Source organism: Bombina bombina, chromosome 1, assembly GCF_027579735.1.
Source record: "Bombina bombina isolate aBomBom1 chromosome 1, aBomBom1.pri, whole genome shotgun sequence".
NCBI lineage: Eukaryota > Metazoa > Chordata > Amphibia > Anura > Bombinatoridae > Bombina > Bombina bombina.
Window position 1 is genome coordinate 1,216,054,416 of NC_069499.1, and position 17,100 is coordinate 1,216,071,515.

Genomic DNA, 17,100 nt, shown 5'->3' on the forward strand with positions numbered 1-17,100 from the left:
CTGCACAAGCGTCTGGCGGACGTCCCAGACGTTCAGTCGTTTTGTCAGGCTTTAGTTAGAATCAAGCCTGTGTTTAAACCTGTTGCTCCGCCATGGAGTTTGAATTTAGTTCTAAATGTTCTTCAAGGGGTTCCGTTTGAACCCATGCATTCCATAGATATTAAACTTCTGTTTTAGAAAGTTCTGTTTTTAGTTGCTATATCTTCTGCTCGAAGAGTTTCTGAGCTTTCTGCGTTACAATGCGACTCGCCTTATCTTATATTCCATTCTGATAAGGTAGTTTTGTGCACTAAACCTGGAGTCCTTCCTAAGGTTGTTTCAAATAAGAATATTAATCAGGAAATTGTTGTTCCTTCTCTATGTCCTAATCCTTCTTCTAAGAAGGAGCATCTGTTACATAACTTGGACGTGGTTCGTGCCTTGAAGTTTTACTTACAAGCCACTAAGGATTTTCGTCAGACATCTTCTTTATTTGTTGTGTATTCTGGAAAGCGTAGGGTTTAAAAAGCTACGGCTACCTCTTTCTTTTTGGCTGAAAAGCATCATCCGTTTGGCATACGAGACTGCTGGACAGCAGCCTCCTGAAAAAATTACAGCTCATTCTACTAGAGCGGTGGCTTCCACATGGGCTTTTAAAAACGATGCTTCTGTTGAACAGATTTGTAAGGCTGCGACTTGGTCTTCCCTTCATACCTTTTCCAAATTTTACAAATTTGATACTTTTGCTTCTTCTGAGGCTATTTTTTGGAGAAACGTTCTTCAAGCAGTGATGCCTTCTGTTTAGGTATCTGTCTTGTCTCGCCCGTTCATCCGTGTCCTGTAGCTTTGGTATTGTATCCCACAAGTAAGGATGAATCCGTGGACTTGTCGTATCTAGTAGAAGAAAAGGAAATTTATGCTTACCTGATAAATTGATTTCTTCTACGATACGACAAGTCCACGGCCCTCTCTGTCAATTTAAGACAGATTATATTTTTGTGTTCAAAACTTCAGTCACCTCTGCACCTTTTGTTTCTCCTTTTTCTTCCTATACCTTTGGTCGAATGACTGGGGGGTGGAGTCAAGGGAGGAGCCATATAGACAGCTCTGCTGTGGTTCTCTTTGCCACTTCCTGTTAGCAGGAGGATAATATCCCACAAGTAAGGATGAATCCGTGGACTCGTCGTATCGTAGAAAAAATCAATTTATCAGGTAAGCATAAATTTCCTTTTTGTTGCACAAGCGTCTGGCGGACGTACCGGAAGTGCAATCCTTTTGTCAGGCCCTGGTCAGAATCAGGCCTGTGTTTAAATCTGTGGGTCCACCTTGAAGTCTTAACCTGGTTCTTAAGTTTTGCTACAGGCTCCGTTTGAGCCTATGCATTCCATAGATATTAAGTTATTATCTTGGAAGGTTTTGTTTCTTACTACTAGTTCTCTGCTCTGAGGGTTTCTGAACTCTCAGCTTTGCAGAGTGACTCCTTATCTCATATTTCATGCAGATAAGGTAGTTCTTTGTTCCAAGTTTGGTTTTCTTTCTAAGGTTGTTTCGGACAGAAATATTAATCAGGAAATTGTTGTTCCTCCTCTCTGTCCTTATCCTTCTCATGACGAACGTTTGTTACACAACCTAGATATTGTGTGGGTCCTTAAATTTTATTGCAGACTACTAAGGAATTTTGTCAGTTTGATTGTTTGCTTTTCTGGAAAACGTAGAGATCAGAAAGCTACTGCCACTTCTCTTTCTCTCTGGTTGAGAAGTATTATTCATTTGGCTTGTGAGTCTGCTGGACCGCAGCCTCCTGAGAGAATTACAGTTCATTCCACTGGGGCTGTTTCTTCTTCTTGGGCTTTCAAGAATGAGGTTTCTGTAGAACAGATTTGTAAGGCTACGACTTAACCTTCTTTGCACATTTTTCTTTTGGGAGATAGGTTCTTCAAGCGATGGTGCCTTCTGTTTAGGTTTCCTGTCTTGTCCCTCCCTAATCATCTGTGTTCTCTAGCTTGGGTATTGATTCCCAACAGTAATTGATGATTCTGTGGACTCACCGTGTCTTAATAAAGCAAACAAAATATATGCTTACCCGATGATAAATTTAATTTATTTCTTGACACGGTGAGTCTACGGCCCTCCCTTGTTTTCAGACAGTTTTTTTTTTTTATATACACCTCAGGCACCTTTACATCTTTTGTTATTTCCTTTCTCTCCTTTTCCTTCATTCGAATGACTGGGGGTTGTGGGAACAGAAGTGATACTTAAAGGGCCAGTAAACCTATATAATAATTATATTAGTGTTATCGTTATAAAACCCAACCGCGCCATTACATTAAGTGCAGCTCGCTCCTGCTCTGTCTGACAGCGGGAATGAGATGCACTGAGAGTAATGGCGCGGTCGGGCAGGGCTGTGACTATACAGCTGGCCCGATGCGCTGTGTAATAAAAACAGACCCGCTCAGAAGAGCACAGTGAGCGGGTCTGAAAAACAGCCATATTTTAAAAAAATTCAATGGGAATATTAAGTTATATAACGATAACACTAATATAATGTTATATAATTCTGCACTATGTGCAGAATTATATAACATTATTTCTTTCATGTAATTAGCAAGAGTCCATGAGCTAGTGACGTATGGGATATACATTCCTACCAGGAGGGGCAAAGTTTCCCAAACCTTAAAATGCCTATAAATACACCCCTCACCACACCCACAATTCAGTTTTACAAACTTTGCCTCCGATGGAGGTGGTGAAGTAAGTTTGTGCTAGATTCTACGTTGATATGCGCTCCGCAGCAAGTTGGAGCCCGGTTTTCCTCTCAGCGTGCAGTGAACGTCAGAGGGATGTGAGGAGAGTATTGCCTATTTGAATGCAGTGATCTCCTTCTACGGGGTCTATTTCATAGGTTCTCTGTTATCGGTCGTAGAGATTCATCTCTTACCTCCCTTTTCAGATCGACGATATACTCTTATATATACCATTACCTCTGCTGATTCTTGTTTCAGTACTGGTTTGGCTTTCTACAAACATGTAGATGAGTGTCCTGGGGTAAGTAAATCTTATTTTCTGTGACACTCTAAGCTATGGTTGGGCACTTTGTTTATAAAGTTCTAAATATATGTATTCAAACATTTATTTGCCTTGACTCAGAATGTTCAACATTCCTTATTTTTCAGACAGTCAGTTTCATATTTGGGATAAATGCATTAGTTTCAATCATTTTTTCTTACCTTAAAAAAATTGACTTTTTCCCTATGGGCTGTTAGGCTCGCAGGGGCAGAAAATGCTTCATTTTATTGCGTCATTCTTGGCGCTGACTTTTTTGTCGCAAACATTTTTTTCCGTTTCCGGAAGTTGCGTCATTTTTTGACGTTTTTTTGCGTCAAAGATGTCGGCGTTCCGGATGTGGCGTCATTTTTGGCGCCATAAGCATTTAGGCGCCAAATAATGTGGGCGTCTTTTTTGGCGCTAAAAAATATGGGCGTCATTTTTGTCTCCACATTATTTAAGTCTCATTATTTATTGCTTCTGGTTGCTAGAAGCTTGTTCACTGGCATTTTTTTCCCATTCCTGAAACTGTCATTTAAGGAATTTGATCAATTTTGCTTTATATGTTGTTTTTTTCTTTTACATATTGCAAGATGTTCCACGTTGCAACTGAGTCAGAAGATACTTCAGGAAAATCACTGCCCAGTGCTGGAGCTACCAAGCTAAGTGTATCTGCTATAAACTTTTGGTATCTGTTTCTAAAGCTGTTGTTTGTATTGCATGTCATGTCAAACTTATTAATGCAGATAAAATTTCCTTTAGTACTGTTACATTACCTGTTGCTGTTTCGTCAACATCTAATTTTCAGAGTGTTCCTGATAACATAAGAGATTTTATTTTTTTAAAAATCCATTAAGAAGGCTATGTCTGTTATTTCTCCTTCTAGTATACATAAAAGTCTTTTAAAACTTCTCTTTTTTCAGATGAATTTTTAAATGAACATCATCATTCTGATACTGATAATGGTTCTTCTGGTTCAGAGGTTTCTGTCTCAGAGGTTGATGCTGATAAATCTTTGTATTTGTTCAAGATGGAATTTATTCGTTCTTTATTTTAAAGAAGTATTATTTGCATTAGAAATAGAGGATTCTGGTCCTCTTGATACTAAATGTAAACGTTTAAATAAGGTTTTAAATCTCCTGTAGTTATTCCAGAAGTGTTTAATCTCCCTGATGCTATTTCTGAAGTAATTTCCAGGGAATGGAATAATTTGGGTAATTTATTTACTCCTTCTAGACGTTTAAGCAATTATATCCTGTGCCATCTGACAGATTAGAGTTTTTTGGGACAAAAATCCCTAAGGTTATGGGGCTGTCTCTATTCCTGCTAATGAACTACTATTCCTACGGCAGATAGTACTTCATTTAAGGATCCTTTAGATAGGAAAATTGAATCTTTTCTAAGAAAAGCTTACTTATGTTCAGGTAATCTTCTTAGACCTGCTATATTTTTAGCGGATGTTGCTGCAGCTTCAACTTTTTGGTTAGAAGCTTTAGCGCAACAAGTAACAGATCATAATTTTATAGCATTATTATTATTCTATAACATGCTAATAATTTTATTGGTGATACCATCTTTTGATATCATTAGAGTTGATATCAGGTATATGTCTCTAGCTATTTTAGCTAGAAAAGCTTTATGGATTAAACTTGGAATGCTGATATGTCTTCTAAGTTAACTTTGCTTTCCCTTTCTTTCCAGGGTAAATAATCATTTTCGTTCCTTTCCTCGCAACAAGGAACAAAAGCCTGATCCTTCATCCTCAGGAGCGGTATCAGTTTGGAAACTATTTCCAGTTTGGAATATATCCAAGCCTTATAGAAACCTATAGCCAGCTCCTAAGTACCTATGAAGGTGCGGCCTTTATTCCAGCTCAGCTGGTATGGGGCAGATTACGTTTTCTTCAAAGAAATTTGGATCAATTCCGTTCTCAATTTCTGGTTTCAGAACATTGTTTCAGAAAGGTACAGAATTGGCTTCAGTTAAGGCCTCCTGCTAAGAGATTTTTTTCTTTCCCGTGTCCCAGGTAACACAGCAAAGGCTCAGCATTTCTGAAATGTGTTTCAGATCTAGAGTTGGCTGGAGTGATTATGCCAGTTCCAGTTCTGGAACAGGGGCTGGGGTTTTATTTTATCTCTTCATTGTACCAAAGAAGGTCAATTCCTTCAGACCAGTTCCGGATCTATCATTATTGAATCGTTATGTTAGGATTCCAACATTCAAGATGGTTACTGTAGGACTATCCTGCCTTTTGTTTAGCAAGGGCATTATATGTCTACAATAGATTTACAGGATGTGTATCTGCATATTCCGATTCATCCAGATCACTTTTAGTGTCTGAGATTCTCTTTTTAGACAAGCATTACCAGTTTTATGGCTCTACCGTTTGGCCTAGCCTCAGTTCCAAGAATTTTTTTCAAAGGTTCTCGGTGCCCTTCTTTCTGTAATCAGAGAACAGGGTTTTGGTATTTCCTTATTTGGACGATATCTTGGTACTTGCTCAGTCTTCTCATTTTCGAAGAATCTCATACGAATCGACTTGTGTTGTTTCTTCAAGTTCATGGTTGGAGGATCAATTTACCATTCAGTTCATTGATTCCTCAGACAAGGGTAACCTTTTTAGGTTTCTAGATAGATTCAGTGTCTATGACTCTGTCCTTGTCAGACAAGAGAAGTTTTAACATTGATATCAGCTTGTCAAAACCTTCAGTCACAATCATTCCCTTTGGTAGCCTTATGCATGGAAATGTTAGGTCTTAGGACTGCCGCATCAGATGTGATCTCCTTTGCTCGTTTTCACATGCGACCTCTTCAGCTCTGTATGCTGAACCAATGGTGCAGGGATTACTCAAAGATATCTCAATTAATATCTTTAAACCGATTTTACAACACTCTCTGACATGGTGGACAGATCACCATCGTTTAGTTCAGGGGGCTTCTTTGTTCTTCCGACCTGGACTATAATCTCAACAGATGCAAGTCTTACAGGTTGGGGAGCTGTGTGGGGGTATCTGACGGCACAAGGGGTTTGGGAATCTCAGGAGGTGAGATTTCCGATCAATATTTTGGAACTCCGTGCAATTTTCAGAGCTCTTCAGTCTTGGCCTCTTCTAAAGAGAGAGTTGTTCATTTATTTTCAGATAGACAATGTCACAACTGTGGCATACATCAATCATCAAGGAGGGACTCACAGTCCTCTGGCTATGAAAGAAGTATCTCGAATTTTGGTTTGGGCGGAATCCAGCTCCTGTCTAATCTCTGCGGTTCATATCCCAGGTATGGACAATTGGAAAGCGGATTATCTCAGTTGCCAAACGTTGCACCTGGGCGAATGGTCTCTTCACCCAGAGGTATTTCCTCAGATTGTTCAAATGTGGGAACTCCCAGAAATAGATCTGATGGCTTCTCATCTAAACAAGAAACTTCCCAGGTATCTGTCCGGATCCCGGGATCCTCGGACGGAGGCAGTGGATGCATTATCACTTCCTTGGAAGTATCATCCTGTCTATATCTTTCCGCCTCTAGTTTTTCTTCCAAGAGTAATCTCTAAGATTCTGAAGAAATGCTCGTTTGTTCTGCTGGTAGCTCCGGCATGGCCTCACAGGTTTTGGTATGCGGATCTGGTCCGGATGGCCTCTTGCCAACCGTGGACTCTTCCGTTAAGACCAGACCTTCTGTCGCAAGGTCCTTTTTTTCCATTAGGATCTGAAATCCTTAAATTTAAAGGTATGGAGATTGAACGCTTGATTCTTGGTCAAAGAGGTTTCTCTGACTCTGTGATTAATACTATGTTACAGGCGCGTAAATCTGTATCTAGAGAGATATATTATAGAGTCTGGAAGACTTATATTTCTTGGTGTCTTTCTCATCATTTTTTGGCATTCTTTTAGAATACCGAGAATTTTACAGTTTCTTCAGGATGGTTTAGATAAGGGTTTGTCCGCAAGTTCCTTGAAAGGTCAAATCTCTGCTCTTTCTGTTCTTTTTCATAGAAAGATTGCTATTCTTCCTGATATTCATTGTTTTGTACAAGCTTTGGTTCGTATAAAACCTGTCATTAAGTCAATTTCTCCTCTTTGGAGTTTGAATTTGGTTCTGGGGGCTCTTCAAGCTCCTCCGTTTGAACCTATGCATTCATTGGACATTAAATTACTTTCTTGGAAAGTTTTGTTCCTTTTGGCAATCTCTTCTGCCAGAAGAGTTTCTGAATTATCTGCTCTTTCTTGTGAGTCTCCTTTTCTGATTTTTCATCAGGATAAGGCAGTGTTGCGAACTTCTTTTGATTTTTTACCTAAAGTTGTGAATTCCAACAACATTAGTAGAGAAATTGTGGTTCCTTCATTATGTCCTAATCCTAAGAATTCTAAGGAGAAATCGTTGCATTCTTTGGATGTTGTTAGAGTTTTGAAATATTATGTTGAAGCTACTAAGTCTTTTCGTAAGACTTCTAGTTTATTTGTTATCTTTTCCGGTTCTAGAAAAGGCCAGAAAGCTTCTGCCATTTCTTTGGCATCTTGGTTGAAATCTTTATTTCTTCATGCTTATGTCGAGTCGGGTAAAACTCCGCCTCTAAGGATTACAGTTCATTCTACTAGTTCAGTTTCTACTTCCTGGGTGTTTAGGAATGAAGCTTCGATTGATCAGATTTGCAAAGCAGCAACTTGGTCCTCTTTGCATACTTTTACAAAATTCTACCATTTTGAAGCAGTTTTTGGTAGAAAAGTACTTCTGGCAGTGGTTTCAGTTTGAATCTTCTGCTTATGTTTTTCATTAAACTTTATTTTGGGTGTGGATTATTTTCAGCAGGAATTGGCTGTCTTTATTTTATCCCTCCCTCTCTAGTGACTCTTGTGTGGAAAGATCCACATCTTGGGTAGTCATTATCCCATACGTCACTAGCTCATGGACTCTTGCTAATTACATGAAAGAAAACATTTATGTAAGAACTTACCTGATAAATTCATTTCTTTCATATTAGCAAGAGTCCATGAGGCCCGCCCTTTTTTGTGGTGGTTATGATTTTTTTGTATAAAGCACAATTATTCCAATTCCTTATTTTTATATGCTTTTGCACTTTTTTCTTATCACCCCACTTCTTGGCTATTCGTTAAACTGAATTGTGGGTGTGGTGAGGGGTGTATTTATAGGCATTTTAAGGTTTGGGAAACTTTGCCCCTCCTGGTAGGAATGTATATCCCATACGTCACTAGCTCATGGACTCTTGCTAATATGAAAGAAATGAATTTATCAGGTAAGTTCTTACATAAATTATGTTTTTTTAGGTTTACTGACATTTTAACAGCTTTGCTGTGGTGCTCTTTGCCGCCTCCTGCTGGCCAGGAGTGAAATTCCCAACAGTAATTGATGATTTCTGTGGACTCACCGTGTCAAGAAAGAAATAAATTTATCAGGTAAGCATCATTTATTTTTTCAACAACTAGTACACTTGGTGATAGCAGGCGTCACCAGGGTACTTGCTTGTAAGAGGCGCCTAGAGGCAAATAAAATTACCACAAAGTAAATGTGGGTGACGAGCAGTATGTTAGGATAACTAGATGATTCAGTTAACCAACAATAAAGTAACAACAATGTGTGAAAATATAAAAATGCAATAGGAAACAGCAATAAAAGCAAGTAAAAGCCAAAGGGCAGATATATATGAATATACAGACTTTATAGTCCAATGAGTAATTGGTTAAGGAAGTCCTCTTATATGCAAATCCAGAGGGTATAAAATGGGGTACATCCAGGAAAAGTAGGCCGCTCCTCCAGGGTGTCTTGCCAAAACACAGGAAAGAGAATCTAAGTGGAACAGAATAGAGGGCGCCACATAGTGCAGATAAAAAACAACTTTAAATGGCGAGCGATAAGATCAGTAGAATCCTACTCATACAATGTAAAGCACAGATGTGCAATACCAGCAGTCCGGAACCACACGTCATCCGGTAGACCAACGGAAGATGTCACCAATGGGAGTCCTCGTCTCACCAGGGAGAGTCCAGAGATACCCAGATTGGAGTGGTCAGAATAAGCCAATGGAGCAGGAATCAGCGGGGATCAACCAGCAGGTCCAGAGACACAATGCAAGATGTTGAGAAAGTCCAGAGGATATTTCACCAAGGACAAATATAATGTCAGCAGCAGATGGAGAGTTAAAAAAGATTAAAATTTATTGTAATAAGCTGAGAGTTGGTTTGTATAGCCTTATGAAACAGTGTGTAGCACTGAGAAACGCGTTGCTGTTTTTATTACAATAAATTTTAATCTTTTTTAACTCTCCATCTGCTGCTGACTCATTATATTTGTCCTTGGTGAAATATCCTCTGGACTTTCTCAACACCTTGCATTGTGTCTCTGGACCTGCTGGTTGATCCCCGCTGATTCCTGCTCCATTGGCTTATTCTGACCACTCCAATCTGGGTATCTCTGGACTCTCCCTGGTTAGACGAGGACTCCCATTGGTGACATCTTCCGTTGGTCTACCGGACGACGTGTGGTTCCGGACTGCTGGTATTGCACATCTGTGCTTTACATTGTGTGAGTAGGATTCTACTAATCTTATCGCTCGCCATTTAAAGTTGTTTTTTATCTGCACTATGTGACGCCCTCTATTCTGTTCCTCTTCGATCATTTATTTTTTATTTTCTATTAAATTCTGTTATCTACTAGCTCTAACATAACTTTAGATTTCCATGCCCTCTAATGCAACTGAGTTTTGATTAATTTGTTGTTGGAACATTTACAGCTCTGTAACTGGTTTCTGGAGTGTATTATTGTAAGTGGTGGGTGGGTGATATTGAGTGCAATTATGAAAATATTACCCTGCAAAATGGTGGCCATGCATCAGTAGACAAGTGTATTCTTTTTAATAAAATGGTAGAATTAATTAATTAATTAATATATTTCTTTAATTTCAGGAGATACAATAGGTTTTTTATTGGACCTGCACAAAAAGCTGATGATTTTCTATTTAAATGGAAATCCACTTCCTCCTGAAAAGCAAGTCTTTTCATCTGCCACGTAAGTAGGGGGATTTATCTTGTAGTATCTCATATTTTACTTTGATAGAAGATGCCTTTAATAGTTTCAAGCGCTTGCTTGTTTAGAGTTAAAGGACCATTAACACAGTAGATTTGCATATTCAACAAATGCAAGATAACAAGACAATGCAATAGCACTTAGTCTGAACTTCAAATGAGTAGTAGATTTTTTTTCTGACAATTTTAAGTTATGTAAGGAAAAAATAAGTACTTGTAAACATCAAAAATTATTTTATAGTTCCTTTTTTTTTTCTTGTAAAAAATGCTATAAAGTTTTCAGATACTATTTGAATAGCCAACACCTCTTAGTGTGGCACAAAAACATCACAAATAAAGCAAAGGACCACTTCTCTACTTTGTATTTTTTTTCCCATACATTGCTGTCGATTTATCAGTGTCTGTCTGACATGATACACTATAGCGTATCATGTCCGACAGACAGCGCTAAATGCAGACGGTATACACTTTAGGCATTTATCATTGCACAAGCAGTTCTTGTGAACTGCTTGTGCAATGCCGCCCCCTGCAGATTCGCTGCCAATCAGCTGCTAGCAGGGGGTGTCAATCAGCCTGATCGTATAGGGTCGGGCGGATTGATGTCCACAGCCTCAGAGCAGACGGACCAGTTAAGGAGCAGCGGTCTTAAGACCGCTGCTTCATAACTGCTTTTTCCGGGAAGCCTGAAGGCTCGCACTGAAACAAGGGGCATCAGGGGCCGTTCTGCCCTTGATAAATCGTCCCTTTTGTGTCTTCTAGATTACTTTTAATAGTAAATGGAGGTACAGAGGGACACATTAGTGATAAAGGAAACAAAGAAAAACCAATGGCACTACTTAAAAATTAGTTATTTAGAAGTTTTAACACATTAGTGATAGTCTTGTCTGTATGATGTAACCACAATTTTATTGTTCTCGTAACTTTTGGAGAAACAGACTTGTATGGTTCAGCTTTTCAGAGATATTGAAGGAAGACGGGCATCTTGCTGAGAGCATTCCCCGTCTTCATGTAACATCCTATTTGATGTACACATGCCAGTCTAAGCATTACTGTCGGGTCTTTTTTTTTTTTTTTCTTTTTAAAAGCTTTTATAAAATTTTGAGATTCAAATGGGATACCAACTGAGAGCATTCTACATTGCTCACATATATGTCTATTGTATCCTTTTAAAATATTTGACTTGTTGCTGATCTGTTTTAGCTGATTGTTAATTACAATATTCAGATGTGAGAGAGAAAGTTGCAATTGCATATTCTATGAATTGTATTGTAGGCATTTCTGGTTTTGTGATTTTGCACCTCTGTTGCAGGTCTGGGTTTTTTGCTGCAGCAAGTTTCATGTCTTATCAACAGTGTGAGTTTAATTTTGGAGCCAAGCCCTTTAAATTTCCTCCTGCAAGCAAATTTAGCACTTTCAACGACCATGCGTTTCTGGCACCAGAAGAAAAAGTCATTTTGCCCAGGTAAAATTAATATGCGTCTGTATTTTCTGTATACTGGAGTCTTAAAACAAACCAAATATATAATGAAGTAATATTTAATCTTGCACTGAGGATAACTTTGGAAACTTCCAACAGGCTAAATTAATCAAAGTTTGCACCAAATAGCCATGGTTTAGTACAAAATAAATGTATTCAAATGTATTTCAACGAGGCAGCCATGAGCAGCAGAAAGAGAAAGCTATATGGAGCAGAGGCTGGAGGATCATGGGACAACCTCTGTTTTTCATCAAATGTTTAAGTTTGAGAATCTTTGCAGGCCCCAGAAGGGACAATACAAGTCATTGGTAAATACTTGTAAACAATCAGCCAAAACATATTGTATATAGGGAAAAATCCATTGCATTTCTCTTGAAATATTCTTCTCCCACCAATAATCCTACATGAGACCCCAAAGCAAATCAAATAACCTTTATAAGGCCACATTTTGTGTCTCTTCTACCTGTTCTCTCCTTTATTATCTTAATTAATTAAATTACTATTTGATCACATTTGACAATATATTGAAATAAATACATGTTCTCCCCATAAGCATTTATCACTTAAAAGGACGTAACGCAGAAATTAAAATGTTCTTATTCATTAGAGCATGTGATTTTTGTTTTAATATCCTTTGCTAACAATGTGTTTAACACCCACAATGGGAGCCAGAACACAGTTTAGAACAGCATACTCAGCCGTCAGTCAATGTAAAGTCCAAGAATAGGCAGGACTACCTTTGCTTTGCAGAAATTCTCTTTTCTTTCTAATGACACAATGAGTCCACGGATCGTCTAATTACTATTGGGAATATCACTCCTGCCCAGCAGGAGGTGGCAAAGAGCACCACAGCAAAGCTGTTAAATATCACCTCCCTTCACTCCAACCCCAGTCATTCTCTTTGCCTACGTTAGAGCAAGGAAGTGGTAAAGTTAGGTGTTAGGAAAAGATTCTTCAAGCAAGATTTTATTATTTTTTAGGATTCCTAGAATTCTGTCTTTTCTCCAAGAAGGTTTGGAGAAGGGCTTATCGGCAAGTTCCCTAAAGGATACAGAAAAAAGTGTATAGAAATATACACAACAGGGCGCTAATTAATTTAAAAAATTGCTAAATATATGTGTACCAGTTACCATAAACTAACTGCAAATTTTACAAAATTCATAAATGAATATCAAAATAAATATTCAAAATGGTTATAAATCAGCGTTGTAATGTCCATACATTTTAAAAAGTTATAGTCCAAAATGTGAATGAGATCATGTACTCGCAAATAAAGAGTCCAAATGATACAATGTATCAAGGCAAATCGAGGCCTCTACATATAGTCACGCTGCTCCTCCCAAGAAAGGTAGACTCCAACATTCCCAAAAACGATAACTATAAAATGCAAAAGGAGAGAAGCGCGGACTCAAGTGCAGCAATAAAGTTTATTATTTAAAAACATACGATCTTAGGAACTCACAAGATGATCACAGGGTATATGCACATCAAAGCCGACTGCTATGTGTGGCCTTTAAACAGCTCCTTGTTCCCTGATGTGTATATTCTCCAATAGAACCAAAGGACCTTATCCGGGGCACTCACGTTGTAAAAGTTACTCCGGGGGTGAACCAAACAAACCCGCTCTGCAGTCGTGGGATAATGACGTCCTTAGGGGTTGCCAGTATGTCTCTGCGTGTGCTTAAGGATTACGGCTCCCTCATAGGGTCAAATGAATGCTTGCAAACTGTAACCTTCTACGCGTTTCGTCCCGATCGACGGGACTTTGTCAAGAATACCAGTACTGCTCAGCTGTGTTCCTTATATACCGGGGGTTTTAATAGCACCCTAATTATTTAAAATTTGAAATAAATATATTACAATCCTAATAGAATATAAGGAGCATAGTGTTGAGCAGAGTTTGCAATATATGATACAAATAAGTAAAAAAATAGACACCCTATATATTAATACAAATTCATGAACTAAAATTACTGTATATACCGTAATACATAAAAATAGACCAATCATCCAAAATTAAAATACACATTACGTGAAATATTCATACAATCAATTTGATTAGAAAACCTTAAAAAGACCTGCTTGAATAAAAGATTAACTGCATAAATATGAGATAAAATAAATTCATAAAAAAGCCTGGATATCTAATTCAATATTTAACCCTTTTGGTTCCAAACAATCCAAAGTTTTTATCCAAAAGGTTTCTCTTTGTCTCAATTTCAGCAGTTAGTATCCCATTTATCTGGAGCTACCCATTCAATAATTTTGATACTAAGGTCCATAGGATTTTGATTATGAAAAATCTTGAAATGATAGGCTACACTGTGGTTATCAAAGCCTGATTCTATGTTCTTAATGTGCTATCGAAGTCTATACTTGATTTTTCTTTTTGTTCTTCCTACATGGATTTTGACACATTTACAGATTAATTGATATACTTCATAATTAGTATGGCAAGTACACCTGTATTTACATTTATATGAGCGACTGCCATCATGATTAGTAAAGGTAGTGTGGTTCGTATCTATTCAAGGGCACATAACACATTCCAAAACTTTACATGGATATAGACCTACATGCCCCCCACACCAATTAGAGTTCCACTCTGTGTTTGTTGTCTAAGTTTAGTGGGTGCTATGTAGTTTTTGAGATCCTTGTTTTTCTTAAAAACAGCTTCTGGTTTATCACTTAATACACTATTTAGTACAGGATCAAGCTTCAGCACTTTCCAATGTTTGTTAAGAATTTTTTTGATTTGGTGGTGCTGGTTGTTATATCTAGTAATAAATGTAACATTCCCTTGTTCTGAAGCCTTTTTGTTTTTATTTTTATTTCCATATTGATTAGTGATAAGTTGTGATCTATCCATATTTACAACTTTTGTTCTGGCAACATCCAGTAATTTAGTATCATATCCTTTCTCTAAAAATTTCTTTGTTAAATGGTCAGCTTCCTTATTAAAATACTCTAGATATGTGCAGTTGCGTCTGATTCTCTGATATTGTCCTAGTGGCACATTATTTTTCCACTGTTTATAGTGTCCACTCTTAGCATTTAATAGACCATTTCTATCTGTAGGTTTGTGATAATTTTTCACACATACCTTATATGTATTGGCATCACAATATAGAACTAAATCTAAAAATGAAATCGATTCAGGGGAACTTTCATATGTAAATTTTAGATTAAAACTATTATGATTAATATGGGATATAAAATCCCCTATTTTATCTTTAGGACCTTGCCAAATAATTAAAATATCATCTATGAATCTAAAATATTTAAAAATGTTCTTTAAAAAGGGATTATTATTCCAGATAAAACTATTTTCAAATAGGGACATATATATGTTTGCATATGATGGGGGCAAACGTAGTCTCCATCGCAGTGCCCTGTACTTGATGGTAAAAAAAAAATTCCTTCAAATAAAAAATAATTATGTGTAAGAACAAAATGTATAGCCTTTTCAATAAATTGTCTCTGGGATTCAGGTAGATGACTAGTAGTTAAAGATTCCCTAATAGCTGCTAGACCCTTAGAATGAGGTATACTAGTATACAACGCAGCTGCGTCACAAGTTATCCATATATAGTCGTTACTCCATATAGTACCCTCCATTTTGTTTATGACATCAATTGTGTCCCTGAGAGAGGCTCTCGTTGATACAACAATAGGTTGTAAAAAAGAATCAACATATTTTGACAAATTGTCACATAAAGAGCCTATCCCAGAGACAATTGGTCTTCCTGGGGGATTTATAGGGTCCTTATGGACCTTAGGTAGGTGGCAAAAGCAGGCTATTCATATAAAAATTTGAATTCTTCCATATTTAAAACCTTCATGGATTTCGCTTCATTTAAAAGTATATACTTTCTTGAATTTATCAGTGGGATTAAACGTTAGTGGTAGATAAGTGTTTTTGTCTCTTAATAGACGGTGTGCCTCTTCTAAATTGTCCCTCTTGTTCTGCACAACTATACCGCCACCTTTATCTGCGGCTCTGAAAATAATGTCATTGTCTACACTAAGTGTTCGTAGTGCTATCCTTTCTTCTTTTGAAATGTTGTCCCTACTAGGTTTTAATCTGTATGGTTTTATTTAGATAGTGCCTCTATATCCTGACACACTAGCCTATTGAATATCTTTATGTATTCCGTTTGGCTGTGAATAGGATAAAAGATGGATTTACGTTTCAGAGAACAATGCGTGACTGAAGGGTCAAGCATTGACCTAAAGGGTAAAATATCTGCCTTGTCTATTTTGTTACATAAACGTCTGGCGGACATCCCAGATGTGCAACCGTTTTGTCAGACTTTGGTCAGGATCAGGCCTGTGTTCAAGCCAGTTACTCCTCCTTGGAGTCTTAATTTAGTTCTTAAAGTTCTTCAAGGGGCTTCGTTTGAACCTATGCATTCATTAGATATTAATTTGCTATTTCATCTGCTCGTAGAGTGTCAGAGCTCTCAGAATTACAGTTTGAGTCTCCTTGCCTTATTTCTCCTACATTGGTGTATCCGGTCCACTGCTTCATCCTTACTTGTGGGGTATTCTCAATCCCTACAGGAAGTGGCAAAGAGAGCACACAGCAGAGCTGTCCATATAGCTCCCCTCAGGCTCCGCCCCCCAGTCATTCTCTTTGCCGCTCTAACTAGTAGCATCTCCACGGGGGTGGTAAAGAGTATGTGGTGTTAGTTGTAGTTTTTTATTTCTTCTATCAAGAGTTTGTTATTTTAAAATAGTGCCGGCTTGTACTATTTACTCTGCAGCAGAAAGTGATGAAGATTTCTGCTAAGAGGAATATGATTTTAGCACCAGTAACTAAAATCCATTGCTGTTCCCATGCAGGACTGTTGAAACCAGAGAACATCAGTTGGGGGGAACAGTTTGCAGGCTTAACTGCTTCAGGTATGATTAGTCATTTTTCTAACAAGACCATGTAATGCTAGAAGACTGTCAGAAATTCCCTCTGGGATAGGTAAGCCATTTTTCTTAGACTCTGTATAAAATGATGGCTTATATTAAGGGCTCTATGCTGGTTGACACTATTGTGGGCTTAAAAATCGATTGCTTATTAGCATGTTTTTCACTATAAATAAGGTGTTTTTTCAGACTTTAAAACACTTTTGGGGTTTAATTTGCGCCTGGCACTTATTTGGACACCTAATCTAGTCAGAAAGGCCCCTCCACTCTGGAATGAAGAGGGAGGAGGCCTCATTTTCGCGCCTCAAGCGCAGTTGTTTTGCCTAGGCAGTTCATGCAGCTTCACGTGGGGAGTCCAGAGGCATCAGAAAAGACTCCAGAGAGGCTTATTTCCTACTAAAATAATCCCTAAGGAAGGTAAAGGCCACAGTGGAAGCTGTGGCATAGTACTGTAGTGTGTTAACCGGTTAATAACTGTTATTAGCTCCGGTTTGGGCATTAAGGGGTTAATTGGTCTGAAAATTTGTGTGCAATCTTTTCAAAGCATTAAGACACTGTCTTAAAATCGGATGTTTATTTGATGGTTTTTTAATGTTTCAGTAATAAAGTGTGCACTTTTATTATTTAAAGAGACAGTAACGT

At 37.9% G+C, this 17,100-nt stretch overlaps 1 protein-coding gene across 1 annotated transcript in view; it reads left to right on the plus strand.

Moving 5' to 3' along the window:
- RSPRY1 (ring finger and SPRY domain containing 1) overlaps positions 1 to 17,100 on the plus strand; it is a 132,211-nt gene that overhangs the window by 75,246 nt on the left and 39,865 nt on the right. The window contains exons 12-13 of the mRNA XM_053700252.1: positions 9,942 to 10,044; positions 11,371 to 11,523. Coding sequence (XP_053556227.1) covers positions 9,942 to 10,044; positions 11,371 to 11,523 — 256 coding nt within the window. The remainder of the gene's footprint in view (positions 1 to 9,941; positions 10,045 to 11,370; positions 11,524 to 17,100) is intronic.